General features: G+C 38.1%; 1 protein-coding gene across 1 annotated transcript in view; it reads left to right on the top strand.

The window, feature by feature from the left end:
* Window positions 1-25,515, top strand: part of LOC118828042 (cytochrome P450 2C23-like) — a 42,246-nt gene extending 16,731 nt beyond the window's left edge. Inside the window, exons 2-9 of the mRNA XM_036734429.1 lie at window positions 2,743-2,905; window positions 3,208-3,357; window positions 3,725-3,885; window positions 16,128-16,304; window positions 21,385-21,526; window positions 22,717-22,904; window positions 24,281-24,422; window positions 24,920-25,515. Of these exons, the coding sequence (XP_036590324.1) occupies window positions 2,743-2,905; window positions 3,208-3,357; window positions 3,725-3,885; window positions 16,128-16,304; window positions 21,385-21,526; window positions 22,717-22,904; window positions 24,281-24,422; window positions 24,920-25,101 (1,305 nt within the window). The 3' untranslated portion in view covers window positions 25,102-25,515. The remainder of the gene's footprint in view (window positions 1-2,742; window positions 2,906-3,207; window positions 3,358-3,724; window positions 3,886-16,127; window positions 16,305-21,384; window positions 21,527-22,716; window positions 22,905-24,280; window positions 24,423-24,919) is intronic.
* The last annotated feature ends 873 nt before the right edge of the window (window positions 25,516-26,388 follow it).

Genomic DNA, 26,388 nt, shown 5'->3' with positions numbered 1-26,388 from the left:
CCTCAGTTTTTTCATGTTGTTCTTCATGGTGGTTAGCTTTTCCTGGCTTTACAGTGGATTTATGCTTTTGGGGCTCTGTGCTCTCTGTCCCAGGTTTCTTGTTCTGGGGATTGTGAGTCTAGTTTACTGGCTTTGTGTATCATAGTCTTCAGTTTCCTGAGGTGTGGGGGAGGGGTCTGGTTGCCTGAAGTGTCCTCTTCCCCTGGGGTTGCTGTCCAGCAGTGTTGCTGTTCAGCAATGGTCTCAGATGTTTGTTGTTTGTGCCGGTGTCTGGCACTTCCCCTTGGGGTGCAAGGGTATATCTGGGCTCCTGGTGTTGACCCCTGCTAGCTCTGCCCCTCTGGGACTCAGGAACTCCCACTGCTCACCACTGAATCCCCACTTCTGTCTCCTCTATTCCAGCATTTTTTCCTGAGGAATTCTCTTGGTCAGGGGCATAGGAATTAGAGCCATTTACCTGTCTATTGTGTCTCCCAGAAGTTCAAGAAGACATGTTTATACCTTTGGGCTGCAAGGCTCAGGAGTTGATATTTCCTGGTGGTGGCATTGTGCTGCTGCCTCTCACTGGTTCCCCAACCTCCTGTCAGGAGACCTGGGGACCTCCACCAGTTTCAGGTGACCAGCTTTCTCACTGTTTGTCTCACTGATTGGTTTCTGCAGCTGCTTCCACTTTGGTGCTTTCTGGAACAGCTCCCCATGCTGAGCACTCTCCTTCCCTTCAGATCTGTCCTGTTGGCCTCCACCTAAAGAAACCAGAGGCCATAGAAGGTAAAGCCAGTGAACAGACCCACATGTTCCAACACAAGAAACTTGCGACAGAGCCCTCTGAGCCTCAGAAACAGAGATCCACTTTAGAAGCCAGGAGGAAACAAAACACCATGAAAAACCATGCTAAGAAGTCAAATACAATTGATTTTTATAATGGAGACAGGGAAGAACAAAATTACAGTTCAGAAGAATACAGCATGGAAATGATATTTTTAACCATCCTTTCAATGGCGTCCAAATTCAGTCCCCTGCTTCCAGTATTTCTCCTTTATGGTGAATAATTGATCAATAAAAGCCATCATTGAGGACATACCATATTCCAGGAACTGTGCCAGTTCCTAAGGATACAGAGACACAAGAAAAATGATCCCTGTCCTCAAGGATTTCACATTTGAATGAGTCAAAGGCCACATGTGCACAAACACATACTCATTAAATGACCTCATGACTTAGGTGCTGATGTATGTAGCCCTACATTTGTGTTTCACTACAATGGTACAATAATTTTGTGTTCATTCTATCCTCATAGAAGTCAGAGAGCTTTTGCAGGTATCCTTGAAGGCCAAAGCTTCTAGTGTGTATTCGGATTGGGTTGGTAAGCAAATGGGGAAATGTGAGAAATTACAAAGTAAACATGCAAAATATGTTGAAAATAAATGTAAGGTAATATTTGGAGGGGAAGGGACTAACCTTACTGGCTGGGGGAGGGGTCAGGAAAGATCTTGTACAGAAAGTGGCACTTGAGCTAAGCTTTCATGGAAACTAGGTATTCTAAGAGTCAGATGAAAGGAAGGAGTGCACAGAGGGCATAGGGCTTGCAAAAGCCTTTAAAAATATTGTGTGACAAAGAGCAAGAAAGCCAATTTGTCTAAATCATGGAATAAATGAAGAGGAATAATAACATCGGAAAGGTTCTAGGTAGCTTGTGAAGGGCTTTAAATGCCAAAGAAGTGTACATTTGGTCCCAGATGTAATAGGGAACCACGGAAGTTTGTTGATCAGGGGATTGAAATGGTATGACCGGTACCTATACAGTGGCATCATCACCAGAAATAACAAAGTTTGGAGGAAGGTATGTTTTTAGGTGTAGGATGGTGATTTCTATTTTGTTCTTATTGAGTGTGGGATGCCTGTGGAAGTTTAAGAGAGAGAGTAGGGCAAAATGTATACATCTGGGAATTATCTCTAGGGTAATAATGATATTACTAAGCTAGAGTACAGATAGAGAAGATGGCCCAGGACTGAACCATGAGGAAAACCCATAGTTCAATATGGACTATGATTGAGCAGGGGAGACTGATAAAGAGTAATAATACAGGTAAGAGGAAATGAGACAGAGAGGCAGATACACACACACACAGGCACAGAGACAGAGAGAGAGTGATACAAGAAGCCCAGAGAGAGCATAGTGTCACATGCTGTAAAGAGTTATAAAAGAATGTGGATTGAGATAAGAGCATCAGATTTGTCAATAAAGAGAACATTAGCAACTTTGGAGTCATAAATTGGAATTTAACTAGTTATTACTGAAGAATTACTACAAAATTTAAGAAATGAGAGGAGCAGCAATGACAGTAGATAACATTTGTTAGGAGATGGCAATTTCCTATGTAATTGGTATACCTTTTTCTATGTCTTCCTTTAAATCTTCCATGGGTTGTCTACCCAACATCCACCTGAGGGTCTTTTTACAATCTCTTTATAATAGGTACCAATGGAGCACAAAGGGAGGCTCTACTTGAGAAAAATATGATGCAACATAATGACAAAGATTCCCAAGAGCAAACTAAAAGGAATGAGAATACTACTTTGTTGTCCCATAGCTTATGCCTTTATATACCCAAAATTCATTAACAACTCATGGTCTCATGCATACATAGCTACTGGCATGTTATAAAGTAGTTGTGGTAATGAATTCCAACTTTCTTAAGTTTCACCAGAACTTCATCCTGTTTTTTGGCATTCTTTTCACAGCTGGCTGAAACATATGGCCCCATCTATACTCTTTATTTTGGAACCCAACGTGTTGTGGTGTTACATGGATATAATATTGTCAAGGAAGCTCTAATTGATCAAGGAGATATTTTTATGGCAAGAGGAGATGTACCAATATTTGAAGAACTTGCCAAAGGAAAAGGTAAGTTTTGTTTACTCAAGAGTCACAGAAAAGCAAAATGTATGGCAGAGTATAACCAGTAGAGTATACTCCTCTGGAGTATAATGACTGGTTTCATTTTTATTATTTTATTCCCATCACCTAGCACAAGACATTTATGTGGTAGGTACATGATACCTACCATGATGCCTTTGCATTTTGGGTTGAATTGAATACAATTAAACTTGATCAATAAACTAATCCTGAAACTACACAGCCACCACACCCCTCTGCTTACCTCCAATATCAGAGTGACCAATGTCACATTCTTTTCCTTTGTCTAGGAGTTATTTTCAGTCATGGAGAGAGGTGGAAACAAATCCGTAGATTTTCTCTCATGACCTTAAGGAACTTTGGGATGGGGAAGAGAAGCATTGAAGAGAGAGTTCAAGAAGAAGCCCAAAACCTGATGGAGGAGCTCAGGAAAACAAATGGTTGGTTTTCAGTTCTTTCTACCTGGTCATGCGAGGTTGAACTGCTGACTCATCTTCTGTCCTAAATGCTACTTGCTTAATTATATTGCATTTTAAAAGTCTCTCCTTTGGTCCACTGACCAGGTAATAACTATGCTGGGCCAGAGAACTCCCTTCTTTTTCCTTACACTAAGGTAGTATAAGCACATTTAACATCCCTATATGCAGTAAAAGAGATTTTGCAGATGAACAATATTCATTAGCCATTAAAGAACTAGGCACCATATCCAGGTATGAGTAGAAGAGATGCCCAGATCCTATCTGATCCGAAATATTTCTGTTACAGTTGCTTCCCCCTCATACCCATTTGGTATTTTTTCCACCCTAGGTCATCCCACTGATCCTACCTTCATCCTTGGCTGTGCCCCATGCAATGTGATCTGCTCTATCCTCTTCCGGGATCGATTCAAGTATAATGACAAGAAATTTCTATATCTGATGAAGTTGTTAAATGAAAACTTTCATCTGTTTAACAAACCATGGACACAGGTAAGGCCAGAGTTCCCTTCTTATCCTGTGGGTGTTTGCCAATTTAGGGTTAGATTTGAGAAGACTTATGGAGGTCTTGGGATTTGTGCAGAGTAGCTTACTACTCCCAAGTGTGCAAGAAAGCAATTCTTTGACTGCACCTTGGATTGAGGGATCACAAGATCAGGGGATTTAGAGACATAAAGGAATTTAATGAATGGGGGCTAGACAGGGAATCAGGAAGAATGAGTTTGAGATCTATCTCAGGCCTTAACTGTCGCATGGCTCTTGGAAAGTCACTTCACTTGTCTCATCCTCATTTTCTTTATCAGTAAAATGAGGATAATAATAGCACTTACCTACCAAAGTTGTTGTGTGACTCAAATAAGCTAATACAGAAAAAGATCATAATTTTATTACATTAAATTTTAAAAGGTTTTCTATAAATAAGAAGGATAGCAGAAAACTGGGGAAAGCTTTTACAGACAGTTTATCAGATAAAGGTCTCATATCTCAAATAGAGAGAGAGAACTCTGGCAAATTGATGAGACTATGAATCATTATCCAATTGGTAAATAGTCAAAGAATATGAGCAGACAGCTTTTGGATGAAGAAATCAAAGCTATAGATGATCATATGAAAAAATACTCTAAATAATTATTGATTAGAGAAATGCAAATTAAAACAACTTTGAGATATCATCTCATACATAACAGACTGGCTAAAATGATGGAAGGAGAAAATGCCAAATGTTGGTGGGGATGTGGAAAACTGGAGCATTAATTAATACACTGTTGGTGGAACTATGAACTCATCCAACTATTTGAGAGAAGTAATCTGGAATTATGCCCAAAGAGTTATAAAAACTGTGCATACCTTTGACCCAGAAATACCACTATTACGTGTGTTTGCCAAGGAGATAAGAGAAAAAAGAAAAGATCCTATACCTTCTAAAATATTTATAACAGCTCTCTTTGTGGTGGAAAAGAACTGGAAATTGAGGGGGATGTCCATCGATTAAGGAATGACTAAACAAGTTTTGATATATGATTGTGATGAAATACTATTGTGCTGTAAGAAAATAATGAGTAGGTTGATTTTAGAAAATCATGGAAAGACTTGGATTAAATAATGAAGAGTGAAATGAGCACAACCACAAGAATGTTGTATAGAGGGCTGGCACATTGGATAGAGCTCTGGCCCTGGAGTCAGGAGGACCCAGTTGAAATCCGGCCTCAGACACCTGACACCCACTATCTGTGTGATCTTGGCAAGTCACCTGACACCGATTGCCTTGTCAAAAAAAATTTTTTTTAAAGAATGTTGCATACAGTAAAAGGAATATTGTTCAAAGAATAACTGAATGATTAAGCTATTTCATATATTACAAATACTCACATCAACATGTGAAGAAATATGCTATCCACCTCCAGAGAAAGAACTGATAAGTAGAAGTATGTATAGTATGGTTTTACATTCATACATACAATATATACACCATTATTTATCTATCTATCTATCTATCTATCTATCTATCTTTGTCTATCTTTCTTTTTTAATTTTTTTAAATTTAATGTATTCAGTTTTCAGCATTGATTTTCACAAGAGCTTGATTTACAAATTTTCTCCCCATTTCTATCTTCCCCCTCACTACAAGATGGTGAATATTCTGGTTGCCCTGTTCCCCCGTCAGCCCTCTCTTCTGTCACCCCACTCCCCTCCCATCCACTTTTCCCTTCCTTTCTCGTAGGGCAAGATAAATTTCTATGCTCCATTGCCTATGTATCTTATTTTCTAGTTGCATGCAAAAACTTTTTTCTTGTTTTTGAACATCTGTTTTTAAAACTTTGAGTTCCAAATTCTCTCCCCTCTTCCCTTCCCACCCACCCTCCCTAAGAAGTCAAGCAATTCAACATAGGCCACATGTGTATCATTATGTATAACCCTTCTACAATTCTCATGTTGTGAAAGACTAACTGTATTTTGCTCCTTCCTAACCTATCCCCCTTTATTGAATTTTCTCCTGTGACCTTGTCCCCTTTTGAAAGTGTTTGTTTCTGATTACCTCCACCCCCATCTGCCCTCCCTTCTATCATCCCACCTTTTATTTATCTTCTTCCTTCTTTTTTCCTGTGGGGTAAGATACCCAATTGAGTATGTATGGCATTCCCTCCTCAGGTCAAATCTGATGAGAGCAAGATTCACTCATTCCCCCTCTCCTGCCTTCTCTTCACTTCCTACAGAACTGCTTTTTCTTGACACTTTTATGCCAGATAATTTACCCCATTCTATCTCTCCCTATCTCCCTCTCTCAATATATTCCTCTCTCATCCCTTAATTTGACTTAATTTCTTTCAGATATCTTCCCTTCATCTTCAACTCACCCTGTATCCACTCTTTCTCTCTCTCTCTCTCTGTGTATATATATATATATACACATATATGTATGTATGTATGTATATACACTTACATGTATACATACATGCACACTCACATATATATACATAAACATATATATGTGTGTATATATATATATACATATATATATATACATATATATATATATATATATATATATATATATATATATATATATATATATATATATGCATATTCCCTTCAGGTACCTGAATACTGAGGTCTCATGAATCATACACATCATCTTTCCAGGTAGGAATGTGAACAAAACAGTTGAACTTTAGTAAATCACTTGCAATTTCTTTTTCTTGTTCTTTTTCTTGATTACCTTTTCATGCTTCCCTTGATTCTTGTGTTTGAAAGTCAAATTTTGTATTCAGCTCTGGTCTTTTCAAAGGGAAAGCTTGAAAGCCCTCTGTTTAATTGAGAATCCATATTTTGCCTTGGAGCATGATATTCAGTTTTGCTGGGTAGGTGATTCTTGGTTTTAATCCCAGCTCCATTGACCTCCAGAATATTGTATTCCAAGCCCTTCGATCTCTTAATGTAGAAGCTGCTATATCTTTGGTTATTCTGATTATGTTTCAACAACACTCAAATTGTTTCTTTCTGGCTGCTTGCAGTATTTTCTCCTTGGTCTGGGAGCTATGGAATTTGACGACAATATTCCTAGGGGATTTCTTTTTGGTATCTATTTGAGGAGGCAATTGGTGGATTCTTTCAATTTCTATTTTGCCCTGTGGCTCTAGAATATCAGGGCTGTTCTCCTTGATAATTTCTTGAAAAATTATATCTAGGCCCTTTTTTTGATCATGGCTTTCAGGTAGTCCAATAATTTTTGACTTATCTCTCCTGGATCTATTTTCCTGGTCAGTGTTTTTTTCCAATGAGATATTTCACATTGTCTTCCATTTTTTCATTCCTTTGGTTCTGTTTTATAATATCTTGATTTCTCATAATGTCACTAGCTTCTACTTGCTCCAATTTAATTTTTAAAGTAGTATTTTCTTCAGTGGTCTTTTGGACTTCCTTTTCCATTTGGTTAATTCTGCCTTTCAAGGCATTCTTCTCCTCATTGGCTTTTTGGAGCTCTTTTGCCATTTGAGTTAGTCTATTTTTTTTAAGGTGTTGTTTTCTTCAGTATATTTTTCTGTATTTTTTTGATCTCCTTTAGCAAGTCATTGACTTGTTTTTCATGTTTTTCTCGCACACTTCTCATTTCTCTTCCCAATTTTTCCTCTACTTCTCTAACTTGCTTTTCCAAATCCTTTTTGAGCTCTTTCATCACCTGAGACCAGTTCATGTTTTTATTGGAGGCTTTTGTTGTAGCCTCTTTGACTTTGTCACCTTTTCCTGGCTGTATATTTTGGTCTTTTTTGTCACCAATGTAAGATTCCAAAGTCTGAGACTGAATCTGGGTGTATTTTTGCTACCTGGTCATGTTCCCAACCAACTAACTTGACTCTTGAATTTTTCAGTGGGATTTAACTGCTTGTAGAGTAAAGAGAACTATGTTACAAGCTTGGGGGGATGTGCCAACTCTGTCACACCTGCACTGTTCCTTCCCCAAGAACCCCCACCTAGACTGGACTTAGATCTTCAGCAGGCTCTTCACTCCTGCTCTGATCTGCCACTTAATTCCTCCCACCAGGTGGGCCTGGGGCCGGAAGCAGCTGCAGCTGTAGTTCTGTAGCTGCCCCACCTCTGCTGCCCCCAGGGTGGTGACTGAACCACACACTCCTTCCACTCCCGCAGCTTTTCCCACTAACCTTCTCTGTTGTCTTGGGTGTTTGAGGGTTGAGAAGTCTAGTAACTGCTGCAGCTCACTGATTCAGGGGGCTGGGGCCTTCTCTGCCCAGCTCCTGGTCTGGTTGGTCTGTGCCGCCCACTCTGGGCTCTGCTCCACTCTGCTCCACTCCTAGCTCCATGCAGGAAAGATCTCACCCCGCAACCATCCAGGCTGTCCTGGGCTGGAGTCTTACTTCCCTCTGCTATTTTGTGGGTTCCGCAGTTCTAGAATTGGTTCAGAGTCATTTTTTATAGGTTTTTGGATGGACTTGGTGGGGAGCTCACGCTAGTCCCTGCTTTCCAGCTGCCATCTTGGCTCTGCCCCTGGGCATACAGTTTTCTACAACAATCCTAGTTATTTTTGCTATTATCAATATTATTATTGCTGCAGAGAGTAAGAAACAGAGGTACAGAGAAGTGACATGATTTACCAGAGTTCACTGTGAATGTCACAGAGCATGAATAGTGACCCAGCTCTTCTGACCTTCAAGTCCAATCATCTTTCTATTTAAACATTCTCTGCTAAAGAATGAAATATCACCTTCACAAGACAGATAAGTAATTTAGCAAGAAAGGTGAATATTTAACATCTCTAAGTCCTTTTGCTGATATTGTGAATTTCTGCACCGTGGTCAGCACAAGCCTACTTACTCTTGGCCAAGAGAGTGAGTAGTGATCAATTTAGGAAACGATGGCTTAGTTTCCTTCTTTAATTATATAGGATCCAGACAATATTCTGCTCTTGACTCACAGCCCTCCCTCTTTTTGTCTGATAACCACCAATGCCACTTAGAGAATGGAAGTATCTTGGTTTGGGGCTACAGAGATAAACAAGCTAGACTTTCCCAAGAGGTAGAAAACACTATATTGCTTGACTGGCATTCTAGACCCTCCAAATCTGTTATCCCCTCAAATTCTTTAGCTTGATAAACCTACTATTCAAGTTCATGTACTGTATGACTATCCCAGAGTCTGGGACATTCTCTGTCCCAGAGTCAAACTCTGTCCTAATTTGACATTCTGGCTTTGTTTTCCCTGTCCTCTATTCTTTGTGTGTCCTTCAGGTACCATTTTGACATGTTAAATTTCTACCCACCCATTAAAGTCCAACTCAAATGCCACCTCCTTCATGAAACATACATTGTTTCCTGCACTTAGCAGTGATCTCATGTTCCTGGATGTCCCCTGGGATTTTATTTACATCCTTCTGATTCACCAATTATACATTATTTATTTAAGACTTATCTTTGTGTGTTTACCTTATTCCCCTTCTAGAAAATAAACTTCATGTGAGCAAGCATTATATCTTTTATAAGTATTTTATCTTTCTGAACACCTCACATTCTGCTCTACCTTGATTAAGTACTTTATACCTATCCATTGAATTCACCTAAATGGAATAGTAATTGATTAGCAAAAACTCATTCAGTTGAACTTATGGTGAGAAAGCTCATTATATAGCATACCCTCTGATTTCCCTTCCCACAAACACACAAAAAAGTGGAAAGGCATGGCCTAGCTTCTCCTGAAAGCCTTTTGACAGTGTTAAAAGTTTCCATATCCTTTGATAGCCCAGGATCACCTCCATGCCAGGACTAGGCATAATAAGAGAACTTTAGTGGAGGAAACTTACCCATTACTACTTAACCCCAAACTGGCTTTTTAGTTAGTCACCACAGCAAAGTAACTAGTTGTAACATAAACTCAGCTAATTCATCAACATTTCTGTATACTATCAATAAGGGTAAACAAGAAGAGAAAGAGAAAAAACATTTTATTAAAAACTATAGAAATACTTGGGAGTCTGCTTATGAACATGCATGTAAGACCTTTTTAAATACAACTACAGAATTCTGTTATGTGGAAATGAAGACTGACATGAATAATTAAAGAATCTTAATTGATCAGAGGCAGGCTGAACAAATAAAATAAAAATACCAATATTCAATTCATTAACTTATAAATGCCACACAAATCCAAAGATTATTTGACAGAATTAGAAAATAAATGATAAAATTAAAGAAGCTAAAGGAAATTATGAAAAAAAAATGGAAGAAGAATAGAGCCTAGCAGGACCCGATCTCAAAATGATGTTACTATATTTAAAAATAGATAAATAGCCAATTAAATTGATGGGGTATGCTGCAAATAGAAACAACATTACCTGGCAGCCTAAACTCCAGCTTCTGGGGTATGAACTCACTATTTGACAAAATCATGCTGTAGAAACTAGGAATTATTCTGGCAAAAGTAGTTAAGACCAAGAGCTCATACTTCATACACAAGGATTAGCTTCAAATTATATATGATATATATGAAAGATCACATCACATACAACTTAGAAATAAAAGGAAGAAGTTATCTTCCAGAGGTATGACTATGGAGAGTTCATGATAGTACAATAAAGTTAGAGAACCACAGAAGATAAGAGGAGCAATTCTGATATGTAAAACTGAAAATTGTTAGCACAAACAAAATCAATGCAGCTACAATTAGGAAGGAAAAAGTAACTTGGTGGAAAATATTTAAAATATTTTTCTCTGATAAAGTTACTCTTGACAATCAATTCAAATATTTTGTAACAATTTTCTAACTGATAAGTGGACAAAAGATATGAACAAGCATTTCTCAAAGGAAGACATCCAAATAACAAGCAGCCATCTGAAAAATTTGTTATGAATCATTAATAATCAGAAGAAGTAAACATTAAAGCAAATATTACTCTCATTTGGCAAAGGTGATAAAATAATAAAATGGTTAATATTTGTGGAGCTACATAAAAGCTGGCATATTAATATAATGTTGGTGTAGTCATTCTGGAAATCATTTGGAAGTGCGCTTCAAAAGTCATTAAACTGCATACCCTTGCAACCACCAATTCCTCTCTTAGTTTTAATCCCTATAGACATCAGAGAAAAATAAAAAGGGAATCATATTTTCAAAAGCATACTAGATTTTGTTGTGGTAAAGAACTGGAAGTTGGGTGGTACACATCAGTTTTGAAATGATTGGAAAAGTATGTTATATTAATTTCATGGAATACTATTTTACTTAAAGAAATAATGAAATTAATGTGTTCAGGGTAGTCTTGAAAGAAATATGTAAAGTGATGCAGATTGAGAGAAGCAGAACCAGAAGATCATTTTTATCCAATGGAAACAACATTCTAAACACAAAATACTTTAAAAGATGTAATTACTCTTATCAATGCAATGACCAATGCTGATTACCACAAACCCAGGGTAAAATATACTGCCCCTTTTAGGACAGTTGACAGATTGAATATGTGGAATAAGACATACAGTTATGGACGTAGACAATGTAGGATTTGTGTTTTACTTGATTATTCATATTTGTTACTACGGGTTTTTATTATTTTTAAATTCAAGGGGCGTGGAGGGATAATGTTTATTAATTGACAAACAAAAAATGAATAAAAATTGATTTTACACTTTCTGCTCTCAGATAATCTTTCTCTTCATCTCACTTCAAGTGCTGAGCTTCTCTGATGGTCTGAGCTTTCCTTTTTCTGACATCTCTAATTGTTTCTCCACCAATCCTAATCTCCACCTCTATTAGAACTTGGCAGCACTGTGCTCTGGCAATATCCCATTTCTGGAGGAGAAAGAAGCATTGTCTTCTACTCAGGTTGCTTTCTCTGCTCCATGCTTATTTCAGTCAGAGAAATGAGATTGTTTCTCCCTGAAGTTCAGTGTAGCCAGCAGCTTCTGACTTCCCTAGTTTTGTTGTGTACAACCCTGAAACTTGCTCTGTCCAATTAGGATAAGATGTTTTGTCTGCTCCTGGCTGCTGGAAACTCCTCATATTTCATAACTAACACCAGGTCTTTCCTGAATGGACACCATTAAAAAACATTCTGCCAGTTTATAATACTTTAGAAGCTGTCATTAAAATTGGCCCCAAATGGATTTATTAAAAATATGGACAAGTCCTGACTTCTCCTTCCAAGTGTTTCCAAATGCATTTAAAAAAATATAAATAACACATTTTGGAGGGACTTCAGAAAAACCAGCACATTGACTTACGGTGTAGCTATAAATTGATCCAGACAATCTAGAAAGCAATTTGTATCTATCCCTCCCAGATTAGTAAATCATGTATAAATTTTGAACCAGCAATACCATTACTTGGCCTGCGCTCAAAAAGATTTTTTTTAAAAGAAGAAAATACAAAAAATAAAGAACTATATGCAAATTATTGAAAGCTGCTTTTTATGGCTGTAAAGAACTGCAGATTAAGGAGCTTTTCATCAAGTGAGGGAAAGCTGGACAAATTATAACATACGAATGTAATGGAATTTTACTATGTTGCAAAAAATGATTAAAGTGAAAGTTACAGACCTACAAAGATTTTATGAATAGAAACCATGAAAAGTGAGCAGCTAGGTGGCACAGTGAGGCCTGAAGTCAGGAAGACATTTTCCTGAGTTCAAATTTAGCCTTGTACACTTACTAGCTATGTGACCCTGGGCAAGTCACTTAACCCTGTCTGTATCTATAAAATGAGCCAGAGAAGGAAATAACAACCCACTCCAGAATCTTTGCCAAGAAAACCCCAAACGTGGTCACAAATAGTCAGACACAATTGAAATAACTAAACAACAACAACAAAGTGAGCAGAACTACTTTGCACAATACAGCAATACTAGAAGGATAAATACCATGTAAGTCTAAATCACTAACGATAGGGGGGTGGAGCCAAGATGGCGGCTGGAAAGCAGGGACCAGCATGAGCTCCCTGCCGAGTCCCTCCAAAAACCTATAAAAAATGGCTATGAACCAATTCTAGAATTGCAGAACCCACAAAACAGCAGAGGGAAGCAGGGCTCCAGCCCAGGACAGCCTGGATGGTCTCTGGGTGAGGTCTATCCTACACGTAGCTAGGAGCTGGGAGCTGGGAACGGAGTGGAGCAGAGGCATGGATCAACCAGACCAGGAGCTGGGCGGAGGGGGCCCTAGCACACTGAATCAGTGAGCTGCGGCAGTAACCAGACTTCTCAACCCACAAACACCAAACACAGCAGAGAAGGTTAGTGGGAAAAGCTGCGGGAGTGGAAGGAGTTCGTGGTTCAGCTTCCAATCCCTGGGGGCAGCAGAGGTGGGGCAGCTACAGCTGCTGCTGCTTCTGGCCCCAGGCCCACCTGGTGGGAGGAATGAAGTGGCAGATCAGAGCAGGAGTGCACAGCCTGCTGAAGATCTAAGCCCAGTCCGGGTTGAGGATTCTTGGGGAAGGAGTAGTGCTGGTGTGACAGAGCTGGCACCTCCCCCCCAGACATGCGACATAGAACTCGATAGTCTACAAGCAGTCATACCCCACTGAAAAACTCAAGGGTCAAGTTAGTTGGTTGGGAATATGGCCAGGCAGCGAAAACGTGCCCAGATTCAGTCTCAGACTTTGCATTCCTTCTTTGGTGACAAAGAAGACCAAAATATACAGACTTCAGAAGTTAACAAGGTCAAAGAGCCTACAACAGAAACCTCCAAGAAAAGCATGAACTGGTCCCAGGTCATGGAAGAGCTCAAAAAGGATTTGGACAAGCAACTTAGAGAAGTAGAGGAAAAATTGGGAAGACAAATGAGAAGGATGCGAGAAAACCATGAAAAACAAGTCAATGACTTGCTAAAGGAGACCCAAAAAAATACTGAAAAATACACTGAAGAAAACAACACCTTAAAAAATAGACTAACTCAAATGGCAAAAGAGCTCCAAAAAGCCAATGAGGAGAAGAATGCCTTGAAAGGCAGAATTAGCCAAATGGAAAAGGAGGTCCAAAAGACCACTGAAGAAAATACTACTTTAAAAATTAGATTGGATTTGCAAGTGGAAGCTAGTGACTTTATGAGGAATCAAGATATTATAAAACAGAACCAAAGGAATGAAAAAATGGAAGACAAAGTGAAATATCTCATTGGAAAAACCACTGACCAGGAAAATAGATCCAGGAGAGATAATTTAAAAATTCTTGGACTACCTGAAAGCCATGATCAAAAAAAGAGCCTAGATATCATCTTTCAAGAAATTATCAAGGAGAACAGCCCTGATATTCTAGAGCCACGGGGCAAAATAGAAATTGAAAGAATCCATCGATCGCCTCCTCAAATAGATTCCCAAAAGGAATCTCCCAGGAATATTGTTGCCAAATTTCAGAGCTCCCAGATCGAGGAGAAAATACTGCGAGCAGCCAGAAAGAAACAATTTGAGTATTGTGGAAACACGATCAGAATAACCAAAGATCTGGCAGCTTCTACATTAAGAGATCGAAGGGCTTGGAATACAATATTCCGGAGGTCAATGGAGTTAGGATCAAAACCTAGAATCACCTACCCAGCAAAACTGAGTATCATGCTCCAAGGCAAAATATGGATTTTCAATAAAATAGAGGACTTTCAAGCTTTCTCAGTGAAAAGACCAGAACTGAATAGAAAATTTGACTTTCAAACACAAGAATCAAGAGAAGCATGAAAAGGTAATCAAGAAACAGAAATTGCAAGGGACTTACTAAAGTTGAACTGTTTTGTTTACATTCCTACATGGAAAGATAACATATATGATTCATGGGACCTCAGTATTTGGGTAGCTGAAGGGAATATGCATATATATATGTTTATGTGCATATATATATATATATGTGAATGTGTATGTATGTATATATATGTGTATGTGTGTATATGTATATATAGGTGTATATATACGTGTGTGTGTATATATATAATGTATATGTATGTGTATATATATGTGTGTATATATATGTATATATATAATGTATATGTATGTGTATATATATGTGTGTGTGTGAAAGAGAGAGAGAGAGTAGACACATGGTGAGTTGAAGGTGAAGGGACGATATCTAAAAGAAATAAAATCAAATTAAGGGATGAGAGAGGAACATACTGAGAGAGGGAGATAGGGAGAGATAGAATGGGGTGGATTATCTGGAATAAAGGTGGCAAGAGGAAGCAGTTCTGTGGGAGGAGGGGAGAGGACAGGTGAGCGGGGAATGAGTGAACCTTGCTCTCATCAGATTTGGCCTGAGGAGGGAATACCATACATAACCAATTGGGTATCTTACCCCACAGGAAAGAAGAGGGAGGAAGATAAAAGGGGGGGAGGATGATGGAGAGGAGGGCAGATAGTGGTGGAAGTAATCCAAAACAAACATTTTCAAAAGGGGACAGGGTCAAGGGAGAAAATTCAAAAAAGGGGGATGGGTTGGTAAGGAGCAAAATATAGTTAGTCTTTCACAACGTGAGTATTGTGGAAGGGTTATACATAATGTTACATATGTGGCCTATGTTGAATTGCTTGACTTCTTAGGGAGGGTGGGTGAGAAGGAAAGAGGGGAGAGAATTTGGAACTCAAAGTTTTAAAAACAGATGTTCAAAAACAAAAAAAAAATTTTTGCATGAAACTAGAAAATAAGATACACCAGCAATGGGGCATAGAAATTTATCTCGCCCTACAAGAAAGGAAGGGAAAAGAGGATGGGAGGGAAGTGGGATAATAGAGAGGAGGGCTGACTGGAGAACAGGACAACCAGAATATGCGCCATCTTGGAGTGGGGCGGAGGGTAGAAATGGGGAGAAAATTTGTAATTCAAACTCTTGTGAAAATCAATGCTGAAAACTAAATATGTTAAATAAATAAATTTAAATTAATATAAAAAAATAAATGAATAACTAACGATGCAAGGACCCACAGAGGAAGCACAGTGAGGCATGCTACTTACCTCATGACAGAGAGGGGAATGGACTCAGGATGGAGAAGGTGATATACATTCCTGGCTATTGCCGAGGTGAGGATTTGTTTTGCTTGACTGTGTATATTTGTTTCAATGTTTTTTTTTTCTTTTTTTTTTCCAAACGTATAGTGCAGATGAGAGAAAATATATTTTATTAATGAAAAAAATTATTAAAATTAACAAGAAATGTAATGCCTTCAAATAAAACATAGTAGTTTATAATTAGAAAGTTAAAGTTGCTTCTTCACGACCGTAAACTCACATGTGTTTGCCTGGGTTTGGGGATGTCTGTCTGTAGATCTACAACTTTTTACCAGCATTCAGAGAGTACCTCCCTGGAACACATAAAACAATTTTTAAAAATATTGAGGAAATAAAGAATTTCATTTCGGAAAGAGTGAAGGAGCATCAAAAAATATTGGACCCCCACAACCCACAAGACTACCTTGACTGCTTCCTCTCCAAAATGCAGCAGGTAAGATGCATGGGGGAAACACCTTATTTGATGAGTAAGGCAGATATTCCAAGGATTCTTACAGGCCACTCTCTTCAAAACACATGAAGGGACATTGGAGAATCTCAAGGTATCCATGTCCCCCAAGGATGCCATTGTCTTTCTACAAACTCGGCTTTGTTTTTTCTGATGATGTCCCTTCTCTGAACTCAGTGTGGAAAATGAGGTTGGAAAAGTTCCACTTTTCCAGGTGCTGAGCTGCTGATCTGGGATTTCCTTTTTGGAGGAGAATATAATATGGGAGAATTATAATAGGGATCAACTAATAAACTTTTACCAACCACCTATTATGTACCAGGCACAATGCTAAGTGTCAAAGATACAAAAAACAGGCAAAAGGCAGCCCCTGCCCTCAAGAAACTTACAATGTGATGGTGGAGATAATATGTAAGCAAATAAGTAAAAATGAGCTCTAAACAGGAGAAATGGGCTGCAGAGCATGACTTGGAGTCAAAAAGATTCCATTTCAAAGCTAAACTCATGCACTTTCTAGCTGTGTAATCCTGAGCAAATCTTATCACTGCTATCTGCCTCAGTTTCTTCACTGGTAAAATGGGCTTAATAGCATTTATCTCCCAGGATGATTATGAAGATAACATATTTTCCAAAGCAAATTGTTAACCTTATAACATTATATAAATACTAGATAATATTTCAAATGCTACCTATAACTAGATCCCATAAAAGCACTGAAAATTAATTTCAGGAAGAGAGCAGCCTTAATGTTACCCCACAGAGAAATAAAAATGATATAAAAGTCTCCCAGAAACCCACAAACAAATTAAAGAAACAAAGAAAGCACATATATTAACCCATATTGTACCCTGACAATGAAATTTTCCTCAGAGTCACCATTAGGACATTAGCCAAACATTCTAATTAACCCTTAACTATCTTCCAGTCCCACATAGTTCCACTCAGAATGATGGAGAAAGCTAGGTGGTGGTGTGAATAGAGAAGTGAGCCTAAAGTCAGAAAGGCTTGTGCTCAAATCTAAAGTCAGATACTTTATAGCAGCATAACCCTGAGCAAGTCACTTAACATCTTTTTGCCTCCATTTATTCAACTATAAGAAGGATATAATGATAACATCTACCTACTATGGTCATTGTAAGGATCAAATGAAATATTTGTAATGTGCTTAGCACATTGCAAATGCTTGATGAACGCATATCTCTGTCCCTCCTTTAGAGTGTCACCAAATAGATTAAATATGTCCTAGAAGTAAAAATCATATTGGGAGTGATACATATATTAACTGATCAAAAAACTTATGGGAATGTGGGAATGCGGCTAGGGAGGAGATAGTAAATGTGTTCTCTCCCCTAACACTTTCAGGGCAGTATCATTAAATTTCCTCTGTGTTGACATCACAGCCACCCTACTTCAGGCACTTAAAGCCCTTCACAATCTAGCTCCAGCCTCTTTTTCTAGGCTCAATATGCATTTTTCCCCTCACACCCTCTATGCACCAGCCAAACTGGTCTGCTTGTTCTTCCCTGTACACAATATTCTATCTTTTGCCTCTTTGCCTTTATCCAGTCTGGCCCCCATGCCTAGCATGCTCTCATTCTCTGTCCTCAACTCTTAGCAGCCCTAATATCTTTCCACACTTAGCTGTTACCTCCTTCAAGCAGCCTTTTCTTATTGCTCTTGCTGTTAATATCCCACCTCAAAATCTCTGTGTGTTTATTTTGTATGGATACCATATGTGCTTCTCTTTAAATGTGTTGTATTCCTCCAGTAGAATGCAAACTCCTAAAGGGAAGGGGCTGCCTTATTTTTATCCTTTGCTTTTATATCATCACTAACTAGCACTCTGCTTTGCACACAGAAATATTTCAAATATATTGATTGACTGACTGGTTTAATATACTGGTAAAAATCTGAAACACTATAGAAAAAAGCAGAGATCACTCAAATGTTCACTAGAGACTTTCTTCCAGGTTGAAAATGCAACTATCATTGAATACTCTTTTAATGCCCTCCCTAGACACATTGGCACTTTATTGCTATTGCCGCTGTAATTTTTACCTTTGGTTTTCAGTGGCCCTAAGACAATGGGAGATTTTTTTAAAATTAACACAAAAGCAAAAGACTATTGATTCTGTTGCTTAATCTGTTCTTATTAATTTTTTTTAATTTACCTTATACTTGTCTGGTTTGAAGTATTCCAGGTCACATATCTGAATCATTTCGAGTTTCTTTTTAGGGAATGCCTGAAATCCACTATTTTTTTCTGTAAATACTTCTTCTTTTATCTAATATTTATTTCCTTCCACCCAATGAAGATAAGATCAACAAAACCTTTCTTAAACAACAGCATATTCAAGAAAAATTTACTATATTGGCCATGTCCAAAAATACATGTCCCGTTCTGCATACTAGCTCTCTCTCACAAGGCAGGTAGGATTGTCTTTTTTCAAAAAAAAATATGTATATTTAATTTTCAACATTTACTTCCATAAACTTTCTCCCTCCCACCTCCCTCCCCAAGACAGCATGAAATTGATATGGTCTCTATATATACATTCCTATCAGGCACATAGCATTCTTTATCATTCATCTTCTGAGCTCATGATTGATAATTCAATTGATATTGACTTATAAATCTTTCAAAATTGTTCATTTTTAAAATATTGGTGGCTTTAAGTTTGTCTTATTTTGTGCAGGATTAAGCTCATTTTTGCATTACTTATTTAGAACGATAACCTAATCTGCTTTAATTTTGGTATTATTGTTTCACAATCTTTTCTTTATTTCTGAGAGACTTTGACTTATTCAAATTTATTTTCCTTGATATATAAAAGGCATGATTTTCATTGCCCAAAGCACTTGTTTAGTGTTGATGACCTAGTGTCTGAATACCACAGTTCTTGATGTGTTAAACTGGATGCTTCTTTCTCTTTGATAGCCTCAGAATTTTATAAATACATATTTTGTCCTGTTTTTAACAATGGTATGTTGTCTCTTTATTGAAATATTATGTGCACAATTTAAAATTAATTCTATATTTCTAAGATATATAAGAACCTTAATTTATTTCTTCAAGTCCTGTCTTCAAGATCATTTTGGCTTGTACAGCTCCAATGTGTTATTCCAGTATTATTGTCTTTACATTTTCTGTCAAATTTTTTCTATTTTCTATAACCAAATCTGCTAGTTTCATCTTAAAAAAATCTATACAGCTTTAGACACATTATTTATTATATGTTCAAAATTATGTACACACTTTTTTTATTTTGGGGACCTGTTATTTCAGTCCAATCTTCATCCTTATTTCTTCTTTTAATTCTTTTCTTTCTGTTTATGAAACACTTGAATAGTAATAGCATTTACATCACATGAAAATTTCAAAGCACTTTTAAAATATTATCTCACTTGTGCCTCACAACAACTTTAACAGGTAGCTGCTATTATTATCTCCATTTTAGAAATGGGGAAAGAGAGGCAAACAGAGGTGAAAAGACTTGCTCACTGTAACAACGCTAGAAAGTGTTGAAGCTGAATTTGAATGCATATCTTCCTGACTCCAAGTTCAGCACTCCCTCCATTGTGCCAACTAGCTGCCTCTAGCGTGTTCTTCCTTTATTTCTGAGTCTTATAATGCTATGTGCTTGGTTTTCTCATTTATCAGAGATGTATGAATAGCTGTTCTTAATTATATAGTCTATATTCATTGTTTTATATCCTGGTATTGATTATTTGCTCATTTTTCACTTCTCATGAGTTTCACTGCCAGTTTATTTGAGTAGAAAATCAACCCAAAACTTGTCTCAGCTTTTTGGAAATTTTCTTTTCTTTCTTTCTTCTTTTCATTCCCTCCTCTTTCTTTTCTCCTTCCTTCCTTCCTTTCTTTAGCTCATTCTTTCTTTCTTTCTCTCTTCCTTCTTTTCTTTTCTTTTTTTTTCTATTTTTGACCACAGACAGCTTCATTTCTATTCCTGGTAACATAATATAAAATCTTCTCCCATTTTATCCATTCCACTATCCAGCCTATTCCATTTTCTCCTGTGTGATCTTGAAAAAAAAAGTCATTCCATCCCTCTAGGCCACAGTTTCCTTTTCTGTAAAATGAATATGTTGGGCCAAGTGATCTACAACTCCTAAATCCTGTGAGTTTGCACATTAAGAGAATTTCACAGAATTTGCATGTTGGAAGGAACCTCAGCAGCCACCTAATTTAAGGGCTTCACACAAATGGACTAAAATACTTTTGCTCCCTCACTCCCAGAAGACAGAACTCATAACAGTGGTTTGAAGTTACAGAGACACATTTAATTTCCACATGAGGGAATAATGTTCAAGATTTGAATGAACTTCTTCATTAAGTAATAAATTTCCCATCTGTCTAAGTCTTCAAAATTAGGCTAGATGTTCACTTAAGGGTGATCTTTAAAAGGAAATTTCTGATCGGTCACAGGTTGGGTGGGTGGGTGAAGTTCATTTTCCCTACAAAAATGTGAGATTCTGCATTCTCCAGTCCCAAGACTTTTCTCTCATTTCCCCTTCTGAAAAGCTGAAATTCTTTGTTCTATTTAAAACTAATATGTGTTTTTTTTCTTTGTGGTGAAAGTATCAGGATGAGGGGTCACTTGCCAGGTTATTAGGATATTAACTGAATGACTTGATCAAGTGCTTACCATACCATATGTGTCATACATAGTAAACAGAGAGCTGAGAGAGATCCAACTCTCTTATGTTACATATGGGAAACTGAGACCCAGAGAAATTAAGTGACTTTCCCATGGACACATACCCCTTAGCTGACTCTAAAGTTTAATCCAGATCTTCCTTATTCAAAGCCTAGTGCTATTTTCACTGTTGTCATATTGCTAGATAGGAGGAAGGTTGCTTGGGAAGGACAAGTCTACTGTTGGGCAGTGGAAGTCTAAGGACATTGGAAAGGTTGTAGTCTTTTAGGTTACCAAAATGAAGGTGGGGGAGGACTCCTAGGACAAACTTTGTGTACTTTATATGGTTACTAATGGTTTTCCCTGCTGTCTCTCCTTACTTAATTTATTTTGCAACTCTCCTTTAGGAAAAAGATAATCCCCAATCTGAATTTGACTTAGAGAATCTAAAAATGACTGGAGTAGACTTATTTTCTGCAGGAACAGAGACAACCAGCAGCACTCTAAGATATGGCCTGCTGCTCATTCTGAAACATCCTGAGGTCCAAGGTAAAGCACAAGAATTGCCATGCTTACTGACTAGGCTTGCTTTCCCAGCCCTGTACCTTTCCCAGGACCTGAAATAACATTTCGACCTTTTGGACTTGTATGACTCCCACAAAGATTATCAACAGGTCAGAGACTAGAATATTTGAGAAAAGAGAACACATGGATAAGGCCCAATAGTTATTCAAGTATGTGAAGGTCTATCATGGGGAATTCAATTTATTCAAAAAAACATGAATGAAGCTCCCACTGTGCACCCTCAGCTGTATGCTTAGGATACAGAGACTCAAATAAAACACCTCCTTTCCTCAAATGGTTTATATTCTTCCAGGGCTGGTTCTGCTGGATCCAAGGAGGCAGAACTAGGAACCATGGATAGAAGTTGAAGTTGACAAACAGAGGCTTCATAAAAGGAAAGACTTGCCAACTATTTAAGTTCTTCCAAATCCATTCTACTTGCCGTAGAGGTAGTGAGTTCTCCTTTAGTAGAGATTCTGAAGAAAAGGCCGGGTAACCCTTTCTTCATTCCATTAGAAATGAGATTCCTGTTCAAGTATGGTTGGCCTTAGGTGAAATGGGTAATTTCCAATACTAACATCCTATGCCTCAGCAACTTAGGACATTGAGACAGCAATTGAGATAGATACCTGGTGACTGGCTTAAATTAAGACAATGAAATCACCAGCATTATCAAATTCAAATGAAGACATCTACTTTCTTTGACAATAATAGATGGTATCAATATAAAAGATGTAAAGTTTGCAAATTACTTGCCATGTTATTTCATTTGATGCCCTCTCAAGGAGGTGCAGATATTATCTCCATTTTACAAATCAGGATAATATATTTAGAGGTGTAGGGAACCTTAGAAGAGAGATAATTTATAATGCCCATTTTTTCAGATGAGGAGAATGGGCCTTAGATAGATTTAAAGACTTGCTTAATTTATACAGATAGTGTATAAACAAGAATGCAAAAGCAGTTCTTCCTGACTCCTATCCGTTAAACCATGGAAAGGTATCCTATTGCCCCTGCAAAAGCATTTCCACCTTTACTGAGTAATAGAAGAACAATGAGACCATCTGAGAATCATCTTAGGTCATATGATCAGCCAGATACTCTACACAGGCTCTGTTGGGCAGTCCCAGTAGAACAGGATACTCAGTGGTTACTCATATTTTTTATCCCTACAGCAAAAATTCATGAGGAAATTGATCGTGTGATTGGACATAATCGAGTTGCTTCCATAAAAGACAGACAAGATATGCCCTATATGGATGCTGTGGTCCATGAAGTGCAAAGATTTGTTGACCTTGTACCTCTCAACCTGCCCCATGCAGTCACCAAAGACATCCAGTTTCAACAATATGTCCTCCCTAAGGTCAGCAGTCATGGAAGAATGGGATCTAGTGTTTGAAGAGATCTTAAATATCATCTGTTCCTGTGATATAATTTTGAACATAGGAAAACTGATGCCCATTGTAATGAACTCACATGATGTTCCCCATAAGGCAGTCATTTGTTATTAGAAACAGCTCACTTAGATGTGGTGCTTAATGAAGAATGAGAGGAAAGTGCATACTTACATCTGTTCTCCATGCTTCTCATTTTCCACAGCAACATTTTGGAAAGAAAACATACAAGGAAAATTATAGTGAGATTGCTCAACCGAAATTTTTAAAAATATAATTTTTCTCTCACTAGAATGTGAAGTGGATTGGGTAAATTCCATTATCTGTTCCATTGTATAGATGAAAACACTGAGTCTCAGGTTAAATGACTTGCCTAAGGCTATTTAAAAGTGTGGGAGCAGAGTGGAGACCTAGGTCTTTAGATTCTAAAGTACTGCTTTGCAGGGTTACTAAATAAACATTGATTGAATTAAATTGAATCAGATTGAAGTTTCCAAGCAATGGCTGATCAGAATTACTGTCCCTCAAAGAAAGAAGAAGTGAGCATCTCACTTTATTTCGCATTTAATATACCCCATCGAGTGCATTTTTCCATTCAAATCATCAAGATTTCAGAAAAAAACCTACTATGTGAGAATTTTTGGGCCAAGTGTTGGTCACAAAAGGCAAGAATAGCAGGTTATTTTGAACATTGAGGACTTTAGCTTTCCCTGGATGAGGCACAATTTGGAACCAGAAAAGTCCTCCCAAAGTATTATTTCTTTCCTTCACACCTAAGCTGTGACTTGACTAGCAGAGTGGCTTCAAGCTGAATTAACTCCTTCAGGAGGAAACCTGGTCTCCACCTAGAGGCTTTCAGCATTACCTGTGTCACTGAAAATTCACATGTCTTGCCAGCTGTCACACAGGCAGCAGGTGCTAACACGAAGTATAGAGCAAGGAACTGAGGAGAGACAGAGCTCAGGACCTTAGCCAAAGCTTCTTTTAGGAAGGGGGACCCAAGTAAAGCCTTGAAGACAGTTGGGGCTTCTAAAAGGCTGAAGTGAGCAAGGAGTGTCTTAGAGGCATGGGACATAGACATTATAAAGGTTTGAAGATCACTGAAGGAGCCATGTGGATCAGGAACAACAGTTGTATCAGTTTAGCTGGATACCCAAGGAGGGCATGATGGGAATAATAATGGGGACATCAACCTAGAAAGCTATGCAGATTCTCAATAGCTAGACAACCCAGTCAATACCATGCACAAAGGAATGTGCTTTTTGTATTAGAGACAATAAGGAGCCACTAAAGTAAGGATATTCATGATGATAACTGACTTTCCCCTGGAATTTTTTTCATCTAGGGTACAACAATCTTCCCACTGCTCTCCCCTGTCTTGTATGACAGCAAAGAGTTTCCCAACGCTGACCAGTTTGACCCCCAGCATTTCCTGGATAAGAATGGGAAATTCAAGAAAAGTGACTACTTCATGCCTTTTTCCATTGGTAAAAAGAAACCCTTCCAATCTCTACCTCTCACTCAAAAAGGAAAATCCTTTTTCCCCTCCTACCCTCCTGTGGCTGAGCCTCCCCCTGGTATTTTTTATAAGGATACACCACCCCACCATGGTACATGACACAGTGCTCTTTCTAGTATTCCAATGGCTTGGATTCTTCTCAGGACCCTTAACAAATGAACTGAGCCTCTTCTCTGGCTTACCAGCCCACATATTTTAGTGGAACTATGTCTTCATTGCAAGATCCACTGTAGAAGCCTTCAAGATAGGAAGAATGGTGTGAAGAGGGAATTTGTTGCTGTCCCTAGTAATGGCTACTAATGGCTGATATATCTTACAATAATAGTACCCACTATTTCAGCCCATCTACATCTTTCCCTTTTGCTTCCTTATCCACTATTGTCCTGGTCCAATGAGTCTATTTCACTTTGGCTGACACTGTGATATTGTGTGAAGATTTCTAAGCACAATTTTGTTTCTTTCCAGGAAAACGGTCTTGTCTTGGAGAGGGCCTGGCAAGGATGGAGTTATTTTTGTTCCTTACCAGCATTCTACAGAATTTCACCCTCAAACCAGTTGGGGATCCAAATGAAATTAGCATGAAGACCAATAATGTTGGGTTCACCAATGTTCCACCACGTTATCAATTATGCTTTGTTCCCCACTAGTCAGAAGAAAAAGTTGATTTTGTAATTAGCCAGCTCATTTCATCTTCTAGATGCAATAATATGTTTTTGACTGGAATACCATTGAAAGAAAGACAAATTGCTACCTAGTGATTAAAAAGGCTTTAATTTGCAGGGACAACGTAGGCTAGCAGAGTGCTTTGTGTATTCTTTGGTAATAGGTTCTGCATTATAGACATTCATGTGTAGCCCTCTCAGCAATATCTCCAGCCACAACCTCAATTCTTATTTTAGGGCATGGCTGGTGATTTGGAAAATATACCCCCCCAAAACCCATATTAGTTTGTATTTTTCACATATCCTCCTGGATGTTCTTGTTTTATATAGTATATTACTTGTTCTGTATTTAGGGTACAATAAACACGGATGTGAGCATACTAAATCCTTATATGAAAATGTATACTTGTCCTTTATGTTGAGGATTCATGATGTCAAAGGCAGCATGGTAACAGGGAAGGATTCCTAGCTTTTGGGGCACAGTCCTGGGGATGAATCCTGCTTCTAACGTGTGTGGCCTGGGGCAAATAACTTCATCATTTTTTGTCACATCAGATTCTTCATCTCAGTCAGGAAAGGGTCAAGCTACATGGGATCAGAATTCCCTAATGAGTCTCTATGTATGACAAGCTGATTAGTGGGATAGTCCACTCATCCGTCCTTTGGGTCCTCACTCCATCTGTCTTCTCACATTCCTCCTTTCAGTATCTTGACCCAATAGTGAACCAGTTCCATCTTAAATTAATCTTCACTTTCAAATCCCATGTCCACTTCTCCTATGGGAACATTCATTTTCTCACTGAATTTTAGAAGGGAATCATTCCTGCTACTTGCCTTTTCTGTTACTATAACCTTGCTACTGAACACAGATTTCTTCCCTGGATGACTACCCCCTATTTTCAGCATCTCTTTTAAGATTTCTCTTCTGTACTGAGGCTTCTCCCATCATCTCAGTCTTTCCCTTTCACCATAAGACTGAACTCAATAACATGATAATATGTATTACTAATTTATTCTTTTGTACAATTCTTTACTCTAAATCACCTCTCCATCATCACACACATTTCCTTTCTTTTGTTCTAATATGGTATAGCAGATGGAGAGGAAAACAAAATGTAGCATTTCTCCTTGCAACCAGCAGCTCTTCTACTTGGGTCCTTGATATCACCTCCTCTAGAGATTGCATTCTCTAACCTCTCCTCTCGTTTCCAAATTTATAATTTCTCTATATCCATTCATTCCTTTCCTACTGCTTACAATAAAATGCACTTC

Source organism: Trichosurus vulpecula, chromosome 8 (genome assembly GCF_011100635.1).
Source record: "Trichosurus vulpecula isolate mTriVul1 chromosome 8, mTriVul1.pri, whole genome shotgun sequence".
NCBI classification, from domain to species: Eukaryota; Metazoa; Chordata; class Mammalia; order Diprotodontia; family Phalangeridae; genus Trichosurus; species Trichosurus vulpecula.
This window is presented reverse-complemented; position numbering and strand designations above follow the sequence as displayed.